At 37.5% G+C, this 26,420-nt stretch overlaps 1 protein-coding gene and 1 long non-coding RNA gene across 2 annotated transcripts; one reads left to right on the top strand and one right to left on the bottom strand.

The window, feature by feature from the left end:
- The first annotated feature begins 602 nt into the window (after nt 1–602).
- LOC133722455 (uncharacterized) lies at nt 603–2,564 on the top strand. Its single transcript, XR_009852749.1, has 3 exons — nt 603–1,240; nt 2,052–2,091; nt 2,173–2,564. It is a non-coding gene; the product is annotated as an uncharacterized LOC133722455 (long non-coding RNA).
- Nucleotides 2,565–2,659: 95 nt separating this feature from the next.
- On the bottom strand, nt 2,660–12,181 carry LOC133720227 (uncharacterized). The gene is made up of 14 exons (XM_062146432.1): nt 11,874–12,181; nt 10,745–11,302; nt 9,489–10,658; nt 9,074–9,398; nt 8,722–8,980; nt 8,423–8,639; nt 7,758–8,122; nt 7,458–7,592; nt 6,499–6,699; nt 5,865–6,068; nt 5,231–5,434; nt 4,597–4,800; nt 3,960–4,163; nt 2,660–3,286 (listed from the first exon to the last, which is right to left on the bottom strand). Exons 1-14 carry the CDS (start codon nt 11,988–11,990, stop codon nt 3,094–3,096), a joined length of 4,356 nt encoding a protein of 1,451 aa, XP_062002416.1. The 5' UTR covers nt 11,991–12,181; the 3' UTR covers nt 2,660–3,093.
- Between the last annotated feature and the right edge of the window lie 14,239 nt (nt 12,182–26,420).

Below are 26,420 nucleotides of genomic sequence, written 5' to 3'. Positions count from 1 at the left end.
CTTGAGTTTTTTTAAGAAATGAAGTGACCATAGAACAACCTCCAACCTGATAAGATAATATGCATGTATTTCTGACGCAACACAAAGATCGTCACAAGAGAATAAAGGGCTACTAGCTGAACATCATTTGACAACCAAACTAGACGTATTCATTACCCTTTCAATGATCCCTTCATTTAGTAGGCGATTCCATCACTCTATCATTTTCTTGAAGATAATTTAAAAGGTAGCTCAATTTATGTCACATTTCTATAGCATACACTACAATTGGCTTCACAAAATATATGGATGGTAAGTATAAGTTTATAAGGGTTAGGAGCATAATCCAACTAGAAATATAATATCTAATCAAACTAGATTAAGTTATGTAATTCAGCTAAGAACAGCATAAAACTCTTTATAAAGTAATAAATATTTATTTATTGGATTAATTAATAAATTGTTCATGAGTCATCTATAAAAATAAAAATTTTATAGTCACGCATCTTTAATTACTCATCTATAATAATCTTCATAAAATAATAAATTTTGTATTCCGAAGTCCCAACAATATTAATTTAAAATTGTTGAAGTGTTTACATGTAATTATTTTTGTTGAAGCTGATGGAGGAGATGGAGGTGCTTCGGTTATCAACCAAAGTGAAACAAGAAAGTAGACCTGACCCAGATCGGGGGGAGGTGAGCGAGGATTATATTCTTGTGAAAGTAAGGTTTTCGAGGGGAATTGGGAGCCGCAGTAACGCTCCTAGATTCGAGACAATTTTGGGTCAACCTCCGATTTGTCCAGAATGTTTCATCCCCCTACAGGACTAGGTGCACACAAATCAATCGCAGAATCTCTTGTCACTCATGCGTGTCCCCGAGAGGGAACATCCCAATGCTATCAACAAGTTACTGGAGGTGCTTGACGCCACAGTCTCCACCGAGCTGCCTGCCTATTGACGTGGCCATATGGGGCATGATGCCGTATCTGAATCCATGGACATGTGTAAGCCCAATCTCGTTCCCGCGACAAGGTCGTCTATTGAAGCCCTGGAGAGAGTGAACCTCACGTTGCCTTTTGAAGATCCATGTGTTATTTGTTTGGAGGATTTCGGTGTTGATCAAATGGTTATCCACTTGCCCTGTTCACACTATTATCATGAACATTGCATTGTCCAGTCACTTGTGTCCCCTCTGCCGCTACCCAATGCCAACTCTGGTGGATGAAGTGCCTCCTCCTCAACTCTGTTGAGCCCCAGTAAGCCTCTTGATTTATTTGGAATTGCTAGTTTAGTTTCTTCTTCTATTGTCACAGTCTAGTGCTGTGAAATTATAATCTTTTCTACACTTATGCTTTACAGCTGGTCATAGCCTCTTCAGGTTTCACATCTTGTTTCAATTTATGATTCAAGGCTTCATTTTAGTTTGATCAATCTGTATTAACAGTTTTTTGTGTATAAAATTGATACCCGTGTTGTCACTTTTGGTTATGAATCATACCCTTGTAAAAAGTTGCTTGCTTTAATTGTTGATCTTCTCTGAGTGGATGTGAAATTTGCAAAAGTTGGGGTGTGCTTCATATGAAACATATAAGGTCTTTGTTTTGACTTCTTGGACATACATATTCGTATTCAAATTCATGTTTAGTTACTTAAGTTGTGCACTACCAACAATGCAAAAGAAGAGAAGTTGGAAGATACGCTTCATGTGACCATAACCATTTTCTGGTTTTGGAAGCAAAGTAGTACCAGTATTCTAACTCAACTTCGTCTTAGGAATCAGTTTAAACTTGTGTAATAGCCAGCTACTTCGCGGCTGGGCAGCACTGAATGAAGTTTCTGTATCCACATAATTTAGTGTTGTTGGAAGTAAGAAACCACAGACGTTTCATCTTTTGTTCTGCCTCATGACTTTGTTTGCATCAATACTTTAGCTTGATAATTACTCTGGCAATCCACTGCTATATTCTTTAAGAATCGTACTGAGGTAGTGCATAAATCTTGAGTCGTAATAGTTCTAGTCAAGGCAATTTGACTTTTTGATTCCAAATGTTTTTTTTTTTTTTAAAGGTCAGGTTTAATTATCGACACATGGCCTATCCCTGTACAGGTAAGTGCACAGGTCTTCTCCTCCTAGATGATCTTCTTTTCTTTTGTCACGTAAATAGTTATGTTTTCTTTTGATTTAAAGGACGGTTAGCCACTTGGAATACCTGATGAGAGGATAATACTTTTGCTGGATTGCTGGAGTTGACACGGCCTGTAATGCAATAAACAAGTATCCTGCCCAAGTTTTTAATAATGAAAACCAGAGACTTAACTTGTATGGAGATAATGTTGAGGTGAGATTCCCTGATTATAGGTTCTGATATACGTGTCTACCTGGGTACTATGTCGATATTGTGAGAGTGAGACTGATCGAGAACTGAGAATTTAGGTGAATCTGATCGAACCATACGGACACTGCTGAGAATGCATCACACATGGTTCTGTTTCTGTTAGACAAAACTAAAGAGACTGAGATCTGGAACCTTGTACGATTATTTTGTATTTAAGCCTGAATATGCTAAGGATTTTCAATGAGATGTCTCTTTCTGTTTTTGTTTTTTTGTTTGTTTGTTTGTTTTTTTTTTTTTTTTTTTTTTTGACAAAGGATCTAAATTAGAAATAGAAAAAACCTTCGTAGATAAGAAACTTCATTAAAATACTAACACAGCACGAAGTTTTGGATTAAACAGTTCACATTTTCCTAGCCAAAATAGTGAAAAACTATATACATTAGCTAACGCACAAACAAATCTGAATATTTAGCCATGACTTGAGTCTGCAACTCCCATGTTGCTTCCTCGATACCATGATATTGCCAGATCACTTTCACTAAGCGAATGTTTGTGCTTTAGCTAATGTATAAAGAATTTGTACCTCGATACCATAAAGAAATTGTTCTTTTTTTATCAACAATTCTAACCACCTTCTCGTCATAGCATAGATCTTTGTGAATTCAAAACATGTGAAGCATCTTCATGGTTTTTCTTCAAAACAGAGATATGGAATACATTACGGACACTGGATGGTTTAGGCGGAAGTGGTACTCGGTAAGAATGTTCACCAACTACTCCGAAACCTCAGAAGGACAAGTAAACTGTGGAGTGAGTTTTGCGCCTTGGGAATACCTTTTAATTCCACAACAAGGTCGAATCTTAAGGAACACATGGTCTCCGACTTTTAGTTTTGATGATGATCTCCTTCTTCGACTCGCAGTGCTTTTTGAAAAGCTTTTGGTAGTGGATCTTTTCGCAGATTCCCTAATGAAACCAACACCAAAAAATTAATAATTTTTTATTCTCTAAAACGAACTTCATCTTTCTAAACCTCAGATAAATATACCTAATAGTAACAGTGAAACATATAAGTTTAAATTAATTCAAAGCTCCAACAATTTGTGATAAACAAATTCGTCTACCAAAGCTTAAGCTGTGTTGGATATAGGTATTATACTTTTTAAAAATTTTACTCGAGGTCAAAAGACCTCAAGATCACCAATTACTATGAACAACTCACAAAGCAGAGAATCAATTGTCACTTAATGCTTCTAAACATATAGACCTACAGTATTGAAAGAAAATGCATTTGATGGCTTTGAAGTCTCCTACTTTCACATTTGAAATGGCTCAATTACGGTCACGTTTGGAAGAGTGAAAGTTGTATAACAAGTTCACAACATACTTGATAGGGAAGTAACAATTGGTGATCATACCTCTACTAGGTACAGCATAGAAGTTGGTAGTAGTCAAGTAACAACATATATATTCTATGGTTTGAATTTACTAGCCACCTAGTTGAGGAGACCAATTACAACTTATAGCACCCAGTAATTGTGCTCCAGTTATTTCATATATGTTTAATTTTCTTACAAGTGATTATGTGCAGACTACTAGATTTCCTACATGCATGTCAGAACAAATAGTTATGACTCACATGTCAGTGGAAGTAGATGCTTCTGGCTTATCTGCTAGACATAGTGATGATAATGGTTTTGACAACAACTCCACAGGGTTAGCTTCAAGGCAAGTGCTGAAATCCTTCACTCCTTCTTCACCCTTTATTTTCCATAACAATCTTTCTTTTTGATTGGCATTGCTTTTCGAAGGGATAATTGGTTTTACTGCTTTCGCTGTCTCCCTATTGAAGCAAGTGGTACATTAGCTCAAATATATGCTTGCAAAAAATATCAGGTAATGAATAAGAATATGGCCATCATTTCTATTGAAAACTGATTCTTCTTCAGGAAATGAACTTCAAAATTACCTACCGACATGAACAAGTGAAAGAGGATAATATGTGCGGACCAAAATCGCGACTTACATGACGACATGATGCTACTGAGGATAGCCTCTAGCATAGACATTTGGAGTTTAAGTATATGATATTTACAAATTAAATTAAGGCATATAAACTTCAGCATGACTAAACGACATGAGCACCTATAGTACAACTTATAGCACCCAGTAATTGTGCTCCAGTTATTTCATATATGTTTAATTTTCTTACAAGTGATTATGTGCAGACTACTAGATTTCCTACATGCATGTCAGAACAGATAGTTATGACTCACATGTCAGTGGAAGTAGATGCTTCTGGCTTATCTGGTAGACATAATGATGATAATGGTTTTGACAACAGCTCCACAGGGTTAGCTTCAAGGCAAGTGCTGAAATCCTTCACTCCTTCTTCACCCTTTATTTTCCATAACAATCTTTCTTTTTGGCTGACATTGCTTTTCGAAGGAACAATTGGTTTTATTGCTTTCGCTGTCTCCCTATTGAAGCAAGTGGTACATTAGCTCAAATATATGTTTGCAAACTATATCAGGTAATGAATAAGAATATGGCCATCATTTCTATTGAAAACTGATTCTTCAGGACGTGAACTTCAACATTACCTACCGACATGAACAAATGAAAGAGGATAATATGTGTGGACCAAAATCGCAACTTACATGACGTCATGATGCTACTGAGGATAACCTCTAGCATAGACATTTGGAGTTTAAGTATATGATATTTACAAATTAAATTAAGGCCTATAAACTTCAGCATGACTAAACGACATGAGCACCTATAGTACAACTTATAGCACCCAGTAATTGTGCTCCAGTTATTTCATATATGTTTAATTTTCTTACAAGTGATTATGTGCAGACTACTAGATTTCCTACATGCATGTCAGAACAGATAGTTATGACTCACATGTCAGTGGAAGTAGATGCTTCTGGCTTATCTGGTAGACATAGTGATGATAATGGTTTTGACAACAACTCCACAGGGTTAGCTTCAAGGCAAGTGCTGAAATCCTTCACTCCTTCTTCACCCTTTATTTTCCATAACAATCTTTCTTTTTGGCTGACATTGCTTTTCGAAGGAACAATTGGTTTTATTGCTTTCGCTGTCTCCCTATTGAAGCAAGTGGTACATAAGCTCAAATATATGCTTGCAAACTATATCAGGTAATGAATAAGAATATGGCCATCATTTCTATTGAAAACTGATTCTTCAGGACGTGACCTTCCACATTACCTACCGACATGAACAAATGAAAGAGGATAATATGTGTGGACCAAAATCGCAACTTACATGACGACATGATGCTACTGAGGATAACCTCTAGCATAGACATTTGGAGTTTAAGTATATGATATGTACAAATTAAATTAAGGCCTATAAACTTCAGCATGACTAAACGACATGAGCACCTATAGTACAACTTATAGCACCCAGTAATTGTGCTCCAGTTATTTCATATATGTTTAATTTTCTTACAAGTGATTATGTGCAGACTATTAGATTTCCTACATGCATGTCAGAACAGATAGTTATGACTCACATGTCAGTGGAAGTAGATGCTTCTGGCTTATCTGGTAGACATAGTGATGATAATGGTTTTGACAACAACTCCACAGGGTTAGCTTCAAGGCAAGTGCTGAAATCCTTCACTCCTTCTTCACCCTTTATTTTCCATAACAATCTTTCTTTTTGGCTGACATTGCTTTTCGAAGGAACAATTGGTTTTATTGCTTTCGCTGTCTCCCTATTGAAGCAAGTGGTACATTAGCTCAAATATATGCTTGCAAACTATATCAGGTAATGAATAAGAATATGGCCATCATTTCTATTGAAAACTGATTCTTCAGGACGTGACCTTCAACATTACCTACCGACATGAACAAATGAAAGAGGATAATATGTGTGGACCAAAATCGCAACTTACATGACGACATAATGCTACTGAGGATAACCTCTAGCATAGACATTTGGAGTTTAAGTATATGATATTTACAAATTAAATTAAGGCCTATAAACTTCAGCATGACTAAACGACATGAGCACCTATAGTACAACTTATAGCACCCAGTAATTGTGCTCCAGTTATTTCATATATGTTTATTTTTCTTAAAAGTGATTATGTGCAGACTACTGGACTTCCTACATGCATGTCAGAATAGATAGTTATGACTCACATGTCAGTGGAAGTAGATGCTTCTGGCTTATCTGATAGACTTGGTGATGAAAATGGTTTTGACAAGAACTCCACAGGGTTAGCTTCAACGCAAGTGCTGAAATCCTTCACTCCTTCACCCTTTATTTTCCATAGTCGTCTTTCTTTTTTATTGACATTGCTTTTTGAAGCGATAATTGTTTTTTTTGCTTTTGCTGTCTCCCTATTGAAGCAAGTGGTACATTAGCTCAGATATATGCTTGCAAAATATATCAGGTAATGAATAATAATATGGCCATCTTTTCTATTGAAAACTAATTCCTCTTTTTCAGGATATGAACTTCAACATCACCTATGGACATGAACAAGAAAAAGTGGATAATATGAGTGACCAAAATCACGACCTACATGATGACATAAGGCTGCTGAGAAAACTTTCAGCTTTAGACATTTGGAGTTTAAGTATATGATATTTACAAATTAAATTAAGGCCTATAAAACTCCAGCATCACTAAACAACATGAGCAGCTACAGTAAAGATGAGGAAAAGATTTCATGTTCAGAATTATACATCCATTCTTCTACATGGTAGTTGATTCCTACTTGCCAAAACAAATATTTATAGCAAATAGAGTTGTGTATCATTTTGTTAAAATAGTTTACTTTGATTTGATTATTCAAAAACAATATGACTCCATAAAAAGTTGGAATATATGCTCACCCATATGTTGAAGTTGCTATTTCTCGATTAGTTGTTATACTGAAAGAAGACTAAACAACATGAGCAGCTACAGTAAAGATGAGGAAAAGATTTCATGTTCAGAATTATACATCCATTCTTCTACATGGTAGTTGATTCCTACTTGCCAAAACAAATATTTATAGCAAATAGAGTTGTGTATCATTTTGTTAAAATAGTTTACTTTGATTTGATTATTCAAAAACAATATGACTCCATAAAAAGTTGGAATATATGCTCACCCATATGTTGAAGTTGCTATTTCTCGATTAGTTGTTATACTGAAAGAAGACAATGGTTTTGAAAGGAACTCCTCATGATCAGCTATAGGGAAATTGTTGAAAACCACCGGCCATCTCATTGGAACAACAATATCCCTAAAGAAAATGATAAATGATTTAAACAGAGGATAAACAGTAGTATTAGTAATCATATGTGCTACACCTTGCAACAGAAATCTCTCTGACCCAGATTGATAGAATAAAATTTCCATGGACTAACAAATGTATGAAAAGAAAAAATTTAAAACATCGATCACATACCTGTCAATGCATTTGTGACGGCAGCGGTTCATCTTGTCCACTGTAAAATTCCCAAAAACAATGTCAAGACGCTTTGCTAGTTCTGGTATATGAGAAAATGGCAAAATATCCCAAAACTTCATAACTTGGATGTAATGTGCATTCTCCTGGAGAATATCTACAGTCCAAATGAGATTCAAGTTCCCTTTGATTTTATACTTCTCTAACAGTTGAGCAGAAGTCCCATCATACACTATAGTTCCTTTATCCTTAAGAGGTCGGCGCCATCCACTCGAAAGCTTGGTTAATAACGCAAGCACTTCCCAAAGAATAACAGTGTCTTTAATTTTTGTTATGGAGTTCAAAAAGTCATGAGTGAAGCAAACCTATGTGGGAAAGAAAGAAGAAATAATTATATGCCGTGCAACTGTTGATGAGGAATAACAGATGAGGAATATTTTAACTACAGAACAGCATACTGCATTTTATTAGAGAATGCACAGATGAATTCCATTTAGCGATGTAACTCCCCATTAATCTATCCTGTTTACTTAAGGATTTTCTCCCTCTTCTTAGTAATTTTAATAGATGTTAATGGACCTATACACCAATAAATGTCTGATTATTGTATGCTATGACAATGTCAAGTTTACAATAGGAAAAGATTCGGGAAAGTAGCAGCACACCTTCCACATAGCATTTTTGAACAGCAGAGAGTCGACATTAAGCAGAGAATGAAGTTGGTCAAGCTCCAAAAGGGCAGCTGTAATAGCCTGAGCCAAGTTGCTGTCCTCATCAGCATTATAAAAACAGTTCCGTTTCTTGGCATCAAGGACTAGTTTCTTCCAAACAGAGTCACTAGCAATCAAAGTTGACGCATTCCCCAATATCCAAAGGCAATACCTATACAGAAACAATTGCAGAAATCAGACATGTCTGAGATGCATCATATAGGATAATTACAATGAAATTTTATAGATAGTACCTTGCACGTGTTAAGGCAACATTTGCTCTTTGCTGGTTCGACAAGAAACCAACTGACCCGTTCCCATTACATCGGACAGTAGATATAATTATCACATCTTCTTCACCACCTTGGAACCCATCAACAGATCGCACACTGACGGAGAATCCAGTATCAGAAGTTTCAGTATATTTTCTGAGTATCTCTTGAATTGCATAAACTTGAGCCTTGTATGGTGATATGACCCCAATGCTAACTTTCTTCTTTGTTCCAATGAATTCTGTGGCAAAAAAAAAAAAAAAGTAAAACCCAGTTTTAGGTCTTTGCAATGTATCACATAAATATGCATCAACCAACTTAGTACAATAATTACCTTTATAAAGGCTTGCTACTATCCGAAAGACTACAGCAATCTCCACCATATTTTTCCGACTAAATCTGTGATCAAATTCTTCTTTTCCATTGGCTACATTTATGAAGGAATAGGATTGGTACATTTTTCCATTGAGGAAGCACCTCTCATAGCTTCTTTCTTTGACATTTGGACCATCTACTATCTGGTTGTCGTAGAACTCCCTGTTTGGAAATAAACTGATGGATGGATGCATCCTGTACTGGACATTGAGTAGGTGCTTCTTGTGCCCCAACTTTGCCAGCCTTCCAAACAAACTTCTTCCAAAATCAGCACTTACAGCAATCTAGTAATTTATCACAATTATTAAGATGCTGTCAATGTAAACACCTATCATACTTTGAAAAGAATGGAAAATGCAAAGGATAAACAAAACCTCGCTTTTAACCATGGCAGGGAGTTGCCTCTCATCTCCTACAAGGATAGCATGGCGGAGACCAGATAGTTGTAAAGGAATTGCTGATTCACATTCTTTAAGCTGAGCAGCTTCATCAATGACCAACAATTCCAATGGTCTTGTTCCTGCTACATCATGCAATTTGGAAGAAGTTGATGCAGTACAGAATATTAAGCAAGCATTTTCTAGGCAGAAGTTCTTTAATGAATATTCATTAATAGGAACAGAGAATTCTATTGGAAGTGACTTTAGCGTGTTTGTACACTTTGTTCTCAACTGCGTAAGGGAACCAACAATGCTTCCTGGAACTTTGGAATCTTTGAAGACTGACTCCGACCCTTCATTAGCAACACCAGTAGTATGCAATAAAGATTTAATAGACTTGAACAAACCCAAAGCTCTGACCATGCCCTTCACCACTTTAAGTGAAATGCAAGAAGTTGGTAAGTGGGTGTACAAATCTACCATACAAATCTTCAGCTCCTGACTGATTGAATCAAATTCATTGTTTACAAATTCCTCATATGTCAAAGGACAATCCTCATCTCCATTATGTTTTTGATTACCCTCCTCATTTTTTTGTGCATTCTGTTTCTGCTTTTCAACTCTCTTTTTCAAATACAATGAATATTGTTCCTCAGGATCATCAAGTAAATGTATCATTGATTCTAACAAATGTTTCCACCCAGATAAAGGGACCAAACACTTGATGAGGATTTTAACACGATGATCAAGAAATATGTCATGAAGATCATCATTGTTGTCAATCTTCATTCGTTTCTTGTTACCAAAGAGAACTATATCTCCTAGTCCATACCTGCCATACTCGAGTGACTGGTTAACCAATCTCCGGAGTCTTCCTGCTACTTCTAGCACCGCAATATTGGTGGGAGCACATGTGAGAGTTCTGTACTTTAACTGAAAGAGAGCAAAGAGTGTCAGACTCATTGTCTTCGTCTTGCCAGTACCAGGAGGACCCCATATTAATTTTACAGAATTCTGGTGATGGCATTGAGCCAAACTGATACAGTTCAAAACCGCAGCTTCTTGGGATTCATTTAGATTTTGAGAGAAAATTGTAGGCCATATAGCAGAAATGCCAGTGTAGCATTTTTCCCTGGGTAAGCAAACTGAACAAGAATCCCCATCCTGTAAGGAAAAAAAAAAAGATAAATATATTGAGTGCGAAAAGTATAGACAAATTAATTGATGAGTCTCCATATATAAATACATACATCTGACTTGGGTTGCAGAACTTTGTTAATGATATTTGTATTTCCCTCTGAGTTCAAAGCCGTCCATACACGGAGATTTGTAATCAAGTTCATAAGATAGACAGCAAAAAGTGTTTCTCTATTGCTCTTATGCATGTCTGGTTCTCCATAGTTGATAGGCTTCGATGATAGTATTTTGAACTGGAGATCATCAGGAAATTCATCAATATCATTTGCTTTATGAACATAAGCGATTAGATAGAACCTTGGAGGCCTGTTCAAATCATCAATGCAATTTGGTCTAACATTTGTCAAGGCAATGATATCTCCAACCTGTGGCTCATACATCGGTCCTTTGTGATTCTCATCAGTTTCTGTATCTCTATTATACGTTATATCGTAAAACAAGTCACCAGGAGGTCCAGCTGAATGTTCGATTGTCAGAATTTCACAAGTAGGTGCATGTGACAGAGTCTTCATATTCGATAGTAAATCAGCATGAGTTTCTTCAACAAGTGAAGGAATGAATGATTTCTTGTAACTCGTCAATGTCACAAATGTGTCGGGGATCCTCTGCACCTGTTAAGTGAACAAACGAAAGAAATATATTGACCAAAAGATAAGCACTTCAAAGTTCAAACTAATTCAGTCAATCCAATGCCACTAGTGGATTGACTCAAAACGCAGAGCCAATGCGATTGGAAGTGCTATCAGTGCAGAATCAAACTTACCTTACTATAAATGCAGAGCCAATATAATGCAGAGCTAATAAACTATTTTATTAGGGAAATCCGAAAATTACTTTGCAATATCAATTTGACCTTTTCTTCAACCATTTTGATTATAGACTTCAACTCAATCTGACTAATACAGAGAGAGAGAGAGAGAGATGAAAGTTTTCACACATATTCTCTTTTACAATAATGGAAGCACACATTTGCAATACAGAACAAACAAAGAACTCAAATTTTAACCCAAGCTAGGATACCATGAAAGGAGGGAAAAGAATTAGCTTAGTATTTGTAGTTTCTCAGTAGTTGATGCTAAACAGGTTAAGAAAAGATACTTTTCTTTTTGAGAACTGGGCCTTAAGCAAGAAGAAGTGCTTGTAAAATGTAATAAAGACATGAAAGAAATTACCCAGACAAACCTGATTTCTGTAAAGATTTTCATTGAGAACATCCGAAATAGACCAAGAGAATACCAAACCCACTAGGCTGCTAGTATCTGTAACTTGTTCCTGTTTCAGCTTACTCTTCTTCCCCATTGAGTACTCTTTAGTCTCTTACTCAATGACTCAATTCCTGATCCTTCTTGATCATGAAAACAAAACAAGATTGTCGTCTGCTCGATCAAGTCTTCAAGGGTTAAGATCAAGATGGCATTGGAAGATGAAGAGAGCACAGTCAAACTCCTTTTGCTTTTTCCATTTCGTAAAAAGAGAATGCGTAAAACGAGGGGACGCATATATATAATATAACTCGAGAAAGAAAAAAAACGACAAGGGCTCAGCTTATTAAGGAACCCAAAAAACACGCTCCTCCAAATTAAATGAGAATTAAAGTCTTTATATTCTTTTTCGTTTCCTCTCCGGGGGTAAGAGGGTTTCCAATAAAAAAACAGATTCAAAAAAGAGTAGTTGTAGTTGGACTTCCAAATGTCCTCTCATCTTTTTTCAATAGTTATTGGATTTTGTCAACTCATATGAAAAGACAGAAAATAATACAGAGAGAAAGAGAAAAAAAAAAAAAAATACTCTTCTTACCTCTTACGACAAACTAACGACATTTTTATTTTTATTTTTAAATTATGTTCTCCCTTCAAACTCTCATGCTTGGATGCGAGATGATACATTTGTAGAAATTTTCATTTTCGATTAAAGTCCCATGTTTTGAAGATGGAATTAGATAAGTTTGGCCTTTATACTTGTAGCAAGCAAAAGTGCAAAACTACTCCTTATTTGTTTCAACTTTAGGAAGGGATAGATGAATGCAACAGTAACAAAAATTTCTCAATTTGTTATGCTGCTTCCCTTAACTTTTTGCTTCAAAGCTTATATCTTCAATTCTCCATGGCTTACGACACTCCAAAATGTTGGATTGATTCATAGAACTGGGGGAACCAACATCAAAGAATCTCGTTTTTAGGAAAGGCTCTTCTTTGAGTTCGAGCGTTAATACCCGAGAGACTCACGAGCAACGTTAATACCTGAAACTTGACTTACTTGACCAGTCCAAATATGCAATTTGGTCAAATATTTTTTTTTTTTTTTTTGAACTAATGAAATTTCATTTATAAGAACTCATGCCAAGAAAGCCATTACATACCCATCTGCTGACACATTCCAATGGCCAGACAAGACTTCGTGGAGGAGCCACAGTGGTATATAGGATAGACCAACTATATTAGAACTTACCGCTCACTTATTAAAGCGAGCCTATAACTATCCAAGACATTTTCATAGTTTATAGGCTAAACATTGATGTAGGACGAGAATGGACCCAGTTTAGCCGAAAAACCATAAAAGTAAAGAAGCGGTGTAGAATCAAGAAGAGTGATTGGAAAATAGGTAACTCACGCGTAATGAGATTATTAGCCGCTGGAATATTCAAGAAGATTTGGTTTTGGACCTTTCGGGTTACTCGTACAAAAAGTCAGGTTTTGATTGTGAATCAGATTTGATCAACTTTTGGCCAGAACGTCCGTTTGAGTCGTATGATACCTTTCCAGAATGGGAACGACGAGATCTTCAAGACTCACTTTAGTGAGCCCTAACGGATTTAGGCCAAAATATGTCGTTTTAATTATCCGATTCGGGATTTAATATTTTTAGGCTAGTTTTGCATTCTTTTTATTTTAGGTTTTCTAGTTTATTTTGGATTTGTTTTGTTTTAACCCGTGGGCTTTAGAGATTCATTGTTAGTCGCCCTAGGGTTTCTTTTCTCATATATAAGCAACCTTAAACGGCTGCATAACTATCTTTTATCATATTATCAATCAAAATTGAGATTTTTCTCTCTTTCTCTGGTGGATTCCAGAATTATATCTTTTAGGGTTTATCGCTTGTAAACCCCATTACTTCCGCCCGCGTCAGTTGGTATCAGAGCGGGTTTCGCCCGCTTCTTAGCAGACGACGATCCAAGGGAGAAGTTCACTACCACCAACCTCAACGACGCTGGTCGTAGAGTATCTATCAAAGAAAGTTTCGTTGAAGAGGAACATACCAAGGGATTTGCCCTAGGACAACCTCATCAATCAAAAAAAAAAAAAAAAAAAGAAGAAAGAAGAAACATGGAACATTGGATATTCACAACGCCGGATTATGACGACTTCCGAACTACATGTGTCATCAAAGACAAGGTATGCTCTGTAATAATTGACAGTGGTCTACGAGAGAATTTTGTAGCAAACAAAATTGTGGATTATTTTCAATTGCCGACAGTGAAGCTGAGTGATCCATACTGGATTCCATTTGGAGAGGATGAATATGCACAAGTAACAGAGGTTTGTAAAGTTCCTGTCTCTATGGGAAAATTTTATAAAGAAGAGATTACTTGTCATGTGATTGATATGGATGACACTAATGTGCTTTTTGGAAGGTCATGGCATGAAAGCGTCAAAAGTGGTTATTGCAAAGATGACACATTTATTTAGGTGGGAGTCGCACAAAATTAAAATCAAGCCTAGAAGGAAGAACATCAAGAATTATCCTCCTTAAGGTTTTCGAGAAGAAGTTAGAGTCTAAGTTTTCTTTGCATGTTGAGATTAATAGTTTAATTGAAGAAAAGCCAGAAGAATTTCTAATGGAAGAAGCTCCACAAGAATTCATGGGTGAAGACCAAGAAGAGGTTAAAGATGAAATTGCTCATGACGACATGGTTATTTGTACTGATGAAGTCTTGGAGCCTAAAATAAATAATTCAGAGCCAGATGTTATTCAAGAGTACAACCTTGAGAGCTGTGAAGAATCTACTAAGGTTGCCTATAACAGACTCATCTATGGTGTTGGGTTCATGATTGTGTCATCAGAATATGCAGAAAATCCAGCCAATAATCCACATGTCCAATTGTCTAATTTTTTCTCAGGTCTTTTGTCTACCTATTCTTGTCCTTTATTCAAGAGGAACTCGAGGGCGAGTTCTTTCATAGTGGAGGAGAATGATGTAGGACGAGAATGGACCCAGTTTAGCCGAAAAACCATAAAAGTAAAGAAACGGTGTAGAATCAAGAAAAGTGATTGGAAAATAGGTAACTCACGCGTAATGAGATTATTAGCCGCTGGAATATTCAAGAAGATTTGGTTTTGGACCTTTCGGGTTACTCGTACAAAAAGTCAGGTTTTGATTGTGAATCAGATTTGATCAACTTTTGGCCAGAACGTCCGTTTGAGACGCATGATACCTTTCTAGAATGGGAACGACGAGATCTTGAAGACTCACTTTAGTGAGCCCTAACGGATTTAGGCCAAAATATGTCGTTTTAATTATCCGATTCGGGATTTAATATTTTTAGGCTAGTTTTGCATTCTTTTTATTTTAGGTTTTCTAGTTTATTTTGGATTTGTTTTGTTTTAACCCGTGGGCTTTAGGGATTCATTGTTAGTCGCCCTAGGGTTTCTTTTCTCATATATAAGCAACCTTAAACGGCTGCATAACTATCTTTTATCATATTATCAATCAAAATTGAGATTTTTCTCTCTTTCTCTGGTGGATTCCAGAATTATGTCTTTTAGGGTTTATCGCTTGTAAACCCCGTTACTTCCGCCCGCGTCAAACATAAAGAAAAATCCTATATCTTCTCCTTACCCTTTAGACTAGGGCTTGGAGGCTTACCCGAATACAGAACACTCAGGACATCTTCAACAGGAATCTTTTTTGCTTTTTGGGAGGATTTTTGTTCTTGGCACCCAATGGCCTCCCTCTCTTCTTCTTGCCTTCAGGAAGCTCTACTTTTACCGGTTTAGGCATCATAACCTCCACAGGCACTAGCAAACCACCTGGGGTCTCCACTAATCCAAGAGATTTTGCATTAAACTTTGTAGGGAATTAGGCATCTTCACTTTCTTTGAGGGAGCAATATATAGGGCTAGTTTTACCCTCCACTAAATCAAGCATCAAAAATTGCAGCTTCTTTTGGTCAATTCATTCTACTTGTTCTTCTCTTAGTTGAATTAATAGAGATTTAAAAAAAAAAATGAACAAAAGATTGTTGAAGAATAAATTTAATTGTTCAAGAATATTTTGGTAAAATTAAGGAGGTGCACTTAGCTATTTAAGTATTTTAAAAAGTGAATTAGAGGTCCAATAAGTAGGAGAGGTCCAAATAGCAAATTTGGAGGTCCAACTAGAACCCCCTATTCAAAAAAGATGGTTTACTTTGTATTCTTTTTCTTTTTCTCTCTTAAGGTTTCTTATCAGGTAAGAGTTCCGATAAACATTCAAAAACTTACCTCTCTAGGGAGGAGGAAAAAAAAACATTTTTTTTAAGGGAGAGTTATTAGTATGAAAATTTTATGTGTTGCCATTCTCTTATAGTCTTAGGCCTAGATTAGAAGTTAGGAATATGTGAGTGTTTGAGGTGAAAACTAAAGCTATTAGAGCAACTCCAACAGCTTCCCTATAATTTCTGTTTAATAGGGAAGCAAAAGTTAAAGTTTTAGCATCTTTTTCTTCTCCAACTCCAACAGATTTCTTATTTTACAGTAATCTCTAAAATCTCCATATTCTTCCTTAAAATTTTAGAGATTGTTGTAAATATAGGTAATTTGGTTTTCTCTTTCCTCACTTTCCCTATAACTAAAATAAGGATAATTATAGGGTATCTGTTGAAGCAGAATAGGCTAATTTTTCCCTAAAGTAGAGAAAAATCAAAATATGGGGAAGCTGTTGGAGTTGCTCTTAGAACAATTCCAACAGTTTCCCTATAATTTTTATATTATAGGGAAGTAAAAGTCAAAGTTGCAGCCTTTTTTATTTCTCCAACTCCAACAGATTCCCTATTTTATAGCAATCTGTAAAATATCCATAATTCTTCATTAGAGAATTTGGTTTTCTCTTTTCTCATTATCTCTAAAATAGGGATAGTTATAGAGAATCTGTTGGAGCAAAAGATGTGTTTTTTTCCTAAAATAGGAAAAAATTAAAATATAGAGAAGTTCTTGAAGTTGCTCTTAGAATACAAGATCAAGATCCAATTGATCTTTGTAAAGCTCTTAAAGGTAAATCATTCATTGGATATCATAGCATCTTTATTTATTTTTATTTTTTTGAGGGAAATGGAATATATTCCAATGATCGAAAAGATCATAACGACCGTACATGGTCAATCTAGGGGATCCGGAGATCACCATTACATTCATTGCTCAACTAACTGCACAAGCAGTCAGACTAAAACCCGAAAGGGAATGCAAGAACTAAAAACCAAGAAGGAAAATGCAAAACTAAAAACCAAAAGGAAAAAGCCAAAACTAACTAAATTTATTCTAACATAACCCTAGTTTCTCCGCATCTGCCTTGATTAGCTTAGGGCCTAAGACCATCTTGGTGTACCTTTCCACCCGTCAATGCAGCGAACAGCCTTGATATAGGGTCATGTTGAGCCCAGCCCGCAGCAAACCTATCAAAAGGCCGCCCGACCCATCTTCTGCCCAAATCAGAAAGAGGAGGGAAAGTGGGCTTAAGTCCAAAAGCCCAGCCCAACTCCCACTGCCCTCACTCTGAAGTTTGGACCGGAGAGCACCGGATCCCTGCTAGGCTCGCTGGAGCCGCTACTAACCCGATACAACCGACCTCTGCCATTCCAGCACTTCCGGTGGTCGACCTCTCCCTTCAACCATTGGAAAAACGCGACGGAGCCTGGTGTGGGTGGTCCCAAACCTCACCAGAAATCAAGTCCGCCTCCAAGCCTCGACTCGATTTCGCTCCCAAAACCGCTGCACGGATCCGATCACCCCCGTCGACCCTCGTCTGCGATGACTGCACTCAAACCAATCCAGAACCCGACGTCAATCAGTCCAACCACCGCGCGTCAAAGCTCTGCCTTAGATTCACAAATCCAGATCTGACCCGCCTTGCCTTCAAAATCGACGTCGGAAGACGTCCTCTAACAGATAATGATCGAAACCGACGCTGCCGCTCTGCTGCACGGATCCGATCACCATCACTCTTGACCTTTGTTATAGGCATAATCGCATCCCCCTCGATGTTTTAACCACTAGCTTTTGGCCTTTAGTCTAGTGATTTTGTCAGAGTATTGGCCAAAATCAACTCTGACCTATACAGCTTATTGGATTTTTAGTTATACAATCTCATTTAAATATAAGAGCCGATTTTTCTTATTTTTCCTTGACCCCCACATTTTGAGTCTGTCTGAATTAGCCTCAGAATCACATATATAGGCAACATAATATCAAACCATACATATTTACGCAACGAATCTTCGCCGATCAAGGACGTGAGAATTTAATAGGCAACGTACATTATGTATCCGATTTTGTGACTTTGGATACTTTAGTCACCCCCACATTTGTAGCCATCAAATGTCTCTTAAATCCTGACGTCTTTTTGTTCAAAGAGCCAAATATGAATTCAAGCTTTACTCTGGAGGAACCTGAAAATCAAGTTAAGGGTTGGGTCATGATCATCTGAACTTTGGTGCTCGCCATGGTTGCAAAGGTTCCAAGGGTTTTGGGTCGCACAGAGAGAAGGGGGGGGGGGGGTTTACTACAAGACGTTGACGGACTGTAGTAGCAAAGCAATTCCTGAAAGAAGAGCAATGCGAAGTTAGTCTGTGGGAGGTTTTTTTTTTTTGGTTGGTTTGATAGTCTGTGGGAGGTTAAGAAATTATTATTATTATTTTTTTTTTTTGATTGAAGAGAAATTAGTTTTTGAGTTGAAGAAGGAAAAAAATTGAGTTAAAATGTGGAGAGATGAAATTATCCTTTGGGAAATAGAGGTTTGACGCCGTTATAGACGACGGGTACTAAAAGTGGTTTGAGTTTTAATGTTGGGTACCAATATGATAATTTTTGAAATTGATGTACCAAATTGATGAATGACTTTTATTTGGAGTACTCTATGTAAAATTTTCTCTTTTGAAAATCCTGTCACATAATTGTACATCTGAAGGTTTGTGGGTTATGGTTGGTTGGTTACAGCGCTATGTAACTTAGCTGAATTGTTCCTTCCCACCTGACAGACCACCACTTTAATTTCACCCATATTTGGGCTGCTGATCACTAAACAGATTTATGTGAAACCTTACATGTGTGCTAAGTATGTATTAATATTAGGCTAGCTCAAATTCTCTGATAATATTTATTAGGCCAGCTTTGAAGCAGATTCTTAATTACTGGAATTAACGAAACCCTTACGTGTGTGCTAAGGATGTATGATTTGGTATTAATACAAACACAAGAAATTGAAGTCCACGAACCAGATTAAAGAGACCTGAGGAATATTGAGTGTGGAGTATGGTCTATGGAATGACTGGGTGGCTACTTCTTCCTATATTGTTGGTTTTAGCTTTGAAGAACTGTTTCCTATCTATATTCCACTTAGTATCTTGCTGAATTTTTGTATTCATCGGTAATAGTCTAGTTGGTTTAGCATCCCATGCTCTTGAGAATCCTATCTATTTTCCTATTTACATTCCAGGCTCTTGAGAATCCCATGCTCTTTGCTCTCAACTCATCCACAAACACATAGTAAGTGGGGAGGAGTACTAATACTAGCAATAAAATAAAACGACCCAAGCATGGTGAACTAAAATCATACGAAAACCAAAAACCAATAAGACTTCCCCAAAATCTCACAAATAAAAGCACGAGTATAGTTTCCAACCGTACTTAGTAAATCCCATGATAATCAAATAAATCAACGACGTGTCCCACACGCCAAAAGGATATTCTCAAATCCATCAACAAATACGCGAGAATTAATAGATGAATATAATTTCCTTGAAAATTCCATTTTCGAAAACCTTTCAAAAATCTCAAAATCGATGAATAAAATATAGAAAAAATAGTCCAAACAGTGTCTGGACTTTTCCAGACTATTAATTTTCATACTTATACTTCAAAAAATATCAAAATGGTATCTGAGTGTTTGAGCCTGACCCAATTTCCGTACTTAGCAACAGTAAAATCGTTAACGGAGTTAACTTTTGAAGGATATTTTCGTCATTTTACTATTCATCTTCTCTGAAATCGACGGGCCACCACTCGTCTCCATCCTCTTCTTCTCCTCCACCGAAACCATCACCAAAACGTCTCTTGGGCCACCGTTGTGGCTTGCCGTCCATTGTCGTCGCACCGCTTGGCCATTCGCCACACGTGACCACGCCACTAGGAACTCCATAAATCAATCAACTTTGGCCGCTACCTAGGAGCAATCTGAACTTCTTCTTCTCTATTCATGACAATAAGATTCCATATTTCGATCAAAATTCTGATAGGTTCAATGGGTTCTCTCCAAAACCAGTGAGACAACCACAATGAGGGAAGAAGAGAAGAGCAGCAGTCAAGGTAAAGAACCAGACCAACCCTCCGCTGTCGGAGAATCAAGTCTCTAGCAAGCCATTCACTCCATCTCATCCCTCATCTCCCATCTCCCTCACCTACTCCATCAACATCTTTGCCGGAAAATGGAAAACCATAACAACCAAGCTCGAAGAACTCAACTCCGGCCTTGCCGCCGTCGAAAACTCTGACAGAGATGAAAACCCAGTTCTCCCCGGTGTTCTATCGAAGACTTTAGCTACCATTAGCGAGTGCCATGATCTTCGCCGCTGCGTCAATCTTTCCTACTCCGACAAGCTTCTGATGCAGAGCGACCTTGACAAGCTCGCCTCCAAGCTCGATCTCCACATTAGAAGCCTCTTGGAAATCTACAACCCTGGCGTGCTGAGTCACCACTTCGCCATCGTGGTCTCATAGCTCCAATAATTCTATCCAAAGATTAATGTAGTCACATGGTTGGAAGTTAATCTGAATCTTAAAGTTTAATAATGACTTTTTTTAAACCATATATCACTTGAAAGGAATTGAGTTGGTGGAGGAAAAACATTGATAGCCAAGAGAGGTGTTGGTGATGGTTTTGGTGGAGGAGAAGAAGAGGATGGAGACGAGTAGTGGCCCGTCGATTTCAGAGAAGATGAATAGTAAAATGACAAAAATATCCTTCAAAAGTTAACTCTGTTATTGATTTTACTGTTGCTAGGTACGAAAATTGGGTCGAGCTCAAACACTCAAATACCATTTTGATATTTTTTGAAGTATAAGTATGAAAATTAATAGTCTGGAAAAGTCCAGACATTGTTTGGACGATTTTCCCTCAAATATACTGTTTAATTCCAGAAATCACCTCGGAAAATGACTCGTCGAAAATCATTATAAATCATAAATCCAAATCGAAGTATCGCAAACTCATATCCGAAAATCATGATGGAAAACCAATCAATGCCAAAATTATAGTCCAAAACCAAATAATGTGCTCGATATATAAAACGATAAATGAATAAATCACCCATTTAGAAAATATTCGCATGAATCATTTAAAATCAAAGGTCCACTCACAGAATACGGCTAACGTGGCACCCAAGCGTATGGATCCTCGTCGAGCGATGGGTCGGTACCTCGTCCTGTACAAAATTATATTCCATAAACAACAATTCGACACTTCAATACAATTCTAAAACGAAACCCGAAAACCCCTCGTAACCCGACATCTCCATTTCTTCTTGGATTCAACCCAAACTTCACCACTAATATCAATCCATCAACTAAAGTATTCCATAGCAGAAACAAGGGAAATTTGAAGGTCGGATTCCCATATTTGATATCTGAAACTCCAAACTTCAGAAATTCACAATCGATATCAAACTTCTCCAATTTCCACTAAAATCAGATTTACAAGTTCTACAACATATATATGATTTAACTAGCTAAAAACAAGAAGCTAAAATAGGCCCTATGCGCCTCCACGCGCCACCCGGCCAACTCCCATCCGAGTTACCAAACTTTAGCAACATCATCATCTCAACATTTCCAATAACAACAAAGTCTGAAAATACCTTGGTTCTCCAGAAATCAGCTCGATCAGAAAAAGGCTGATCTGCACAGTTCTTCAATTCTTCGATTCTCCTTGCACACCTCAAATTGAATCATGAAACTTAGAGGGATTCATCAGCGAAGGATGAGTTTTCGATTAGGACCGGTTTCGTCGTCGGAGGTGGCCGGAATCGAAAGAAATCACCGAAAAACCCTGATTTGCTATAGTCACCTTCTTGGCTTCAATTCTCCTTTCTCCGGCCAAATCGTCGTGAGCACCACCATAGGCTTGTGGAGGAGGAGGAAGCGGTTCGATCAAGACCGGGGAGAGAGAGCGCTGAAAAAACTAAAAAAATCGAAGAGAGAGGGAGAGAGAGAGCGCGTGGGAGGAGAGAGAGAGAGTTACCATGGTGAGTTTCCGGAATTGGAAACCTACCACAGTAAATTTCCCTATTTATACAAAATTACCATGAACAGTAACTTTAGTTTTTCGGTCATAACTTTGGTATACGAACTCCGATTTAAGCGTGCCACGTATGCACGAACTCGGTTTAACATCCTCTACAACTTTCGTGAGGAAAATTTTCTCAAAAACTGACCTGAACAAAAAGTCAACTTTTTGGTCCACTAAAAGTATCGAAACAAAGTAAAAAGTAAAAGTAATTGTCGTTTACCGTCCAAATGACTAGTAAATAGGTAAATTGAGATACGAGACGTAACAATCTCTCCTCCTTATAAAAATTTTGTCCTTGAAATTTACATGAACGAGTAAATGCTTAACTAAACCAACTCCATTGGCTACGCGTCCCTCGGTGAAACATAACAAGAAAATAATTCAAAGGAAAGAATATTGTACCGTAGGGAGTATCAGGAGGAACGCGATCCTTTCACTGAATCATGGCATAAAGTCTTGTCTAAGTCGCTGGACGTCCATGGGGACCACTACCCCGTGAAGTGCCGCCCCTGGCAAAACTAGCATGGGTACCGCTGGATGTACCTCCTGATGCCTGACTGGAACCCTGACTGGCATCTGGCATAACACCCTGAGTCGACATAAGGCAATTAGGCAAACCCTCCTATAATGACCCAGTTGTCCACACTGATAGTAAGTCACATCCTTCGTCTGACGCTGGGGACGATCTCTCCAAGTAGGAAATCTCTTTGAAATACTTCTACGCTGACTAGTGTCGTCACTGAACTGCCACTCCTCTGACTGAATACCTCCCATATGAAGTCCTCCAAAGTTTAGTAGAGTGGTCGAATCCGAACTGACACGTCTACTACCTCCTGAAGATCCCGAACCAGAAGTGGAAGCAGTTCTCTTGGATGGACCATGGTTGGGGCCACCTATATCCCGAGGTCGAATACCAGACAAAAACATAGTTTCTACTTTCAAAGCAGTGTTAACTTCCTCATCAAAAGTGTAGAATGCTATAGCCATTAATTGCAATCTATAATCCTTTCCAAGTCCATTAATAAATCTTGAAATCCTTTCCTCCTCAATGCTTACCAAGTCTGGTACATAATGGGATAGAGGAGTAAAGTGCTGCTCAACCTCTAAAATAGTCTTGTCTCCTTTCTCTAGATTCAGGAACTCATTTTTCATCCTGTCACGAATGGCCGAACCAAAATAATGCCTATTGAAATGCATCTTGAACTGGTCCCAAGTCATTGGGCCAACATTCCCGGGATCCTGACCGGTTTGGTGCCACCAATCAAAAGCAACACCATCAAGAAAACCCATTGCCAAGCCCACTTTCCGGTCCTCAGGACATCTAATCTGAGTAAAAACTCTCTCCATCTGGTTCAACCAATTCTGGGCATCTAAAGGCTGCATAGCAACGGAGAAACTATATTCTCCATGTCTCTTTGGCCGCTCCATGCCAAAATCAGTGCTGGAGCCAGGGAGTGTTGCAGCAACCAGCTGAAAGAAAAGTCTGACTGCAACCGCAAAACCCTCAGGAGCATCCCCATCTTCTGGTGCGGGAGGAGTTTCCCCACGAGTTCGGCGTCTAGGAGGCATAGCACCTGAAGAAGAGAAGGATAACAAAGCTCAAGGATTAGGACATTAACATATCTACTTTCCATACATCATGAACACACTAGCACCGAAGAGTATATGATGGGGATCCGCCATGGTTGGGCCATCACTCGAAGGGTACGCGGCGTCATTAAGCATATAAAGTAGCAGGAAAGAAAGGAAGTCTACAGAACCAAACAACCTAATGCTCTGATACAAAGTTGACAGGACCTGCCCCGAATTCCATCCTGAAATCCATGGCCCTGTGGGGCCCACCTTAGGAATAACTCTACCGAAAATTCAGCAGAGTTACCCCTAAAAATGGACTACCCAAAACCTGTATAAACACATCAACAGTCCTACTAAACCAACCTCATTCTCCTAGAGCCACCCTGCTCCCCAAATAGCAACAACTCCACAATAAACAACTTAAATCCGAAAATACAACATATTCCAAATACACAAGTGTAACTCCCAAACTTTAAAACATTTGGCCCACAGGTTATCAGAGCAATATAAAAGAGAGAAATAATTCATGATACAAGTAGGTTCAATAAATAACCTACAATGTATAAAACAACAGCAGCAGATGCTGTGCCCCAAGTTCTATTGTGCCCGAACCAGCTACTTTGCAATCTGGGCATTTGAAATCTAAGGGCTCAGGGGAAAGCACATAAAAACAATAGCGTGAGTGGACAAAATAAGTAATTGTAAAGAAAAAGGATTTTATACTTTCCCACGTTGATTCCTTTAAAAACCTGATGCATGCAACAATTATAAAACACATTTCTTTAAGCTCGAAAATTAGTGAAAATATACTAGCCCCGCTGGTTAATAGACATCGGACTAGCCCCTCTAGTCAAGTAATAGTAGAGTATGGCGAAGAAGTTATCTCCGTACGAGTAAGGGAGCCTCCCAGGCTCTTGAGCATCCCATGCTCTTTGCTCAACTCACCCACAAACACATAGTAAGCGGGGAGGAGTACTAATAGGCTAGCTAGCAATAAAATAAAACGACTCAGGTATGGTGAACAAAAATCATACGAAAACCAAAAACCAATAAGACTTCCCCAAAATCTCACAAATAAAAGCACGAGTACAGTTTCCAACCGTACTCAATAAATCTCATGATAATCAAATAAATCAACGACGTGTCCCACACGCCAAAAGGATATTCTCAAATCCATCAACAAATACGCGAGAATTAATAGATGAATATAATTTCCTCGAAAATTCCATTTTCGAAAACCTTTCAAAAATCTCAAAATCGACGAATAAAATATATTGTTTAATTCCGGAAATCACCTCAGAAAATGACTCATCGAAAATCATTATAAATCATAAATCCAAATCCGAGTATCGCAAACTCATATCCGAAAATCATGATGGAAAACCAATCAATGCCTAAATTATAGTCCAAAACCAAATAATGTGCTCGATAAATAAAACGATATATGAATAAATCACTCATTCAGAAAATATTCGCATGCATCGTTTAAAATCAAAGATCCACTCACAGAATACGGCTAATGTGGCACCTAAGCGTATGGATCCTTGTCGAGCGATGGGTCGTTACCTTATCCTGTACAAAATTATATTCCGTAAACAACAATTCGACACTTAAATACGATTCTAAAACAAAACCCGAAAACCCCTCGTAACCCAACATCTCCATTTTTTCTCGGATTCAACCCAAACTTCACCACTAATATCAATCCGTCGATTAAACTATTAAAGTATTCCATAGCGGAAACAAGGGAAATCTGAAGGTCGGATTCCCATAAATCGACATCCGAAACTCTAAACTTAGGAAATTCACAATCGATATCAAACTTCTCAATTTAAATGTAGCGCAAAAATTGATGTTGCCAAAATAGGCATTCAATTTAAAACCTTGTTATCATTCGTTAGTATATAAGCAAGTAGGGATCGTTCTAACCGGGGATTGAGGGTACTCTTACAAAGATGGGTCAATTTAAATTAGTAATTATTAAAACAAGTATTAACGAGTATTTATCTACAAATTTACACACGAAACACGCCATAAAAAGGGGGAATTCAACTTTTGGTTTCTAGGTTCCTACGAAATAAAACAAAGAGATAATTATATACATATGATCGACTTCTTCACACTCAAATCTTCACACTCAAATCAGAATTTTCAAACCATATCAACATGCAACGAGTTGTTTCAATCTATACAACCTAAAAGTGCCAAGACTAAATATCATAAATAAATTCGAAGTACAAGTCTAAAGAGATCGAGTACTACTTTAATTCTTCTTTTTAATCTCCTAAGTTAGGAAAAGTCCATAACTTAAAATATTTCATATAAAAAATTACGTTAATACTGAAAAGCATCCCTCAATGTTATATATGAATCGTTAATTGCAATTAGAATTCTGAATTCAAACATGTATGCATCCATAAAAAGTTACAAACGCACAAAGCATGTAGCATATAATCTCGACCATTGTTCATAGTCTTTACCACCTTAATTTCTGCCCTAAAACGATTAGGTGAATTAGAACACAAATTTGGCTTTATTAACCTGCAGATTAATATCATTGTTCAACCAAAATCATATGCTTAAAGATATAAAAGGATGACACAAAATCATATTGTAAAGAT

The sequence above is a fragment of the Rosa rugosa genome, chromosome 7 (assembly GCF_958449725.1).
Source record: "Rosa rugosa chromosome 7, drRosRugo1.1, whole genome shotgun sequence".
NCBI classification, from domain to species: domain Eukaryota; kingdom Viridiplantae; phylum Streptophyta; class Magnoliopsida; order Rosales; family Rosaceae; genus Rosa; species Rosa rugosa.
The sequence above is the reverse complement of the archived record's forward strand: the minus strand, read 5'-3'. Positions and strand labels throughout refer to the sequence as shown.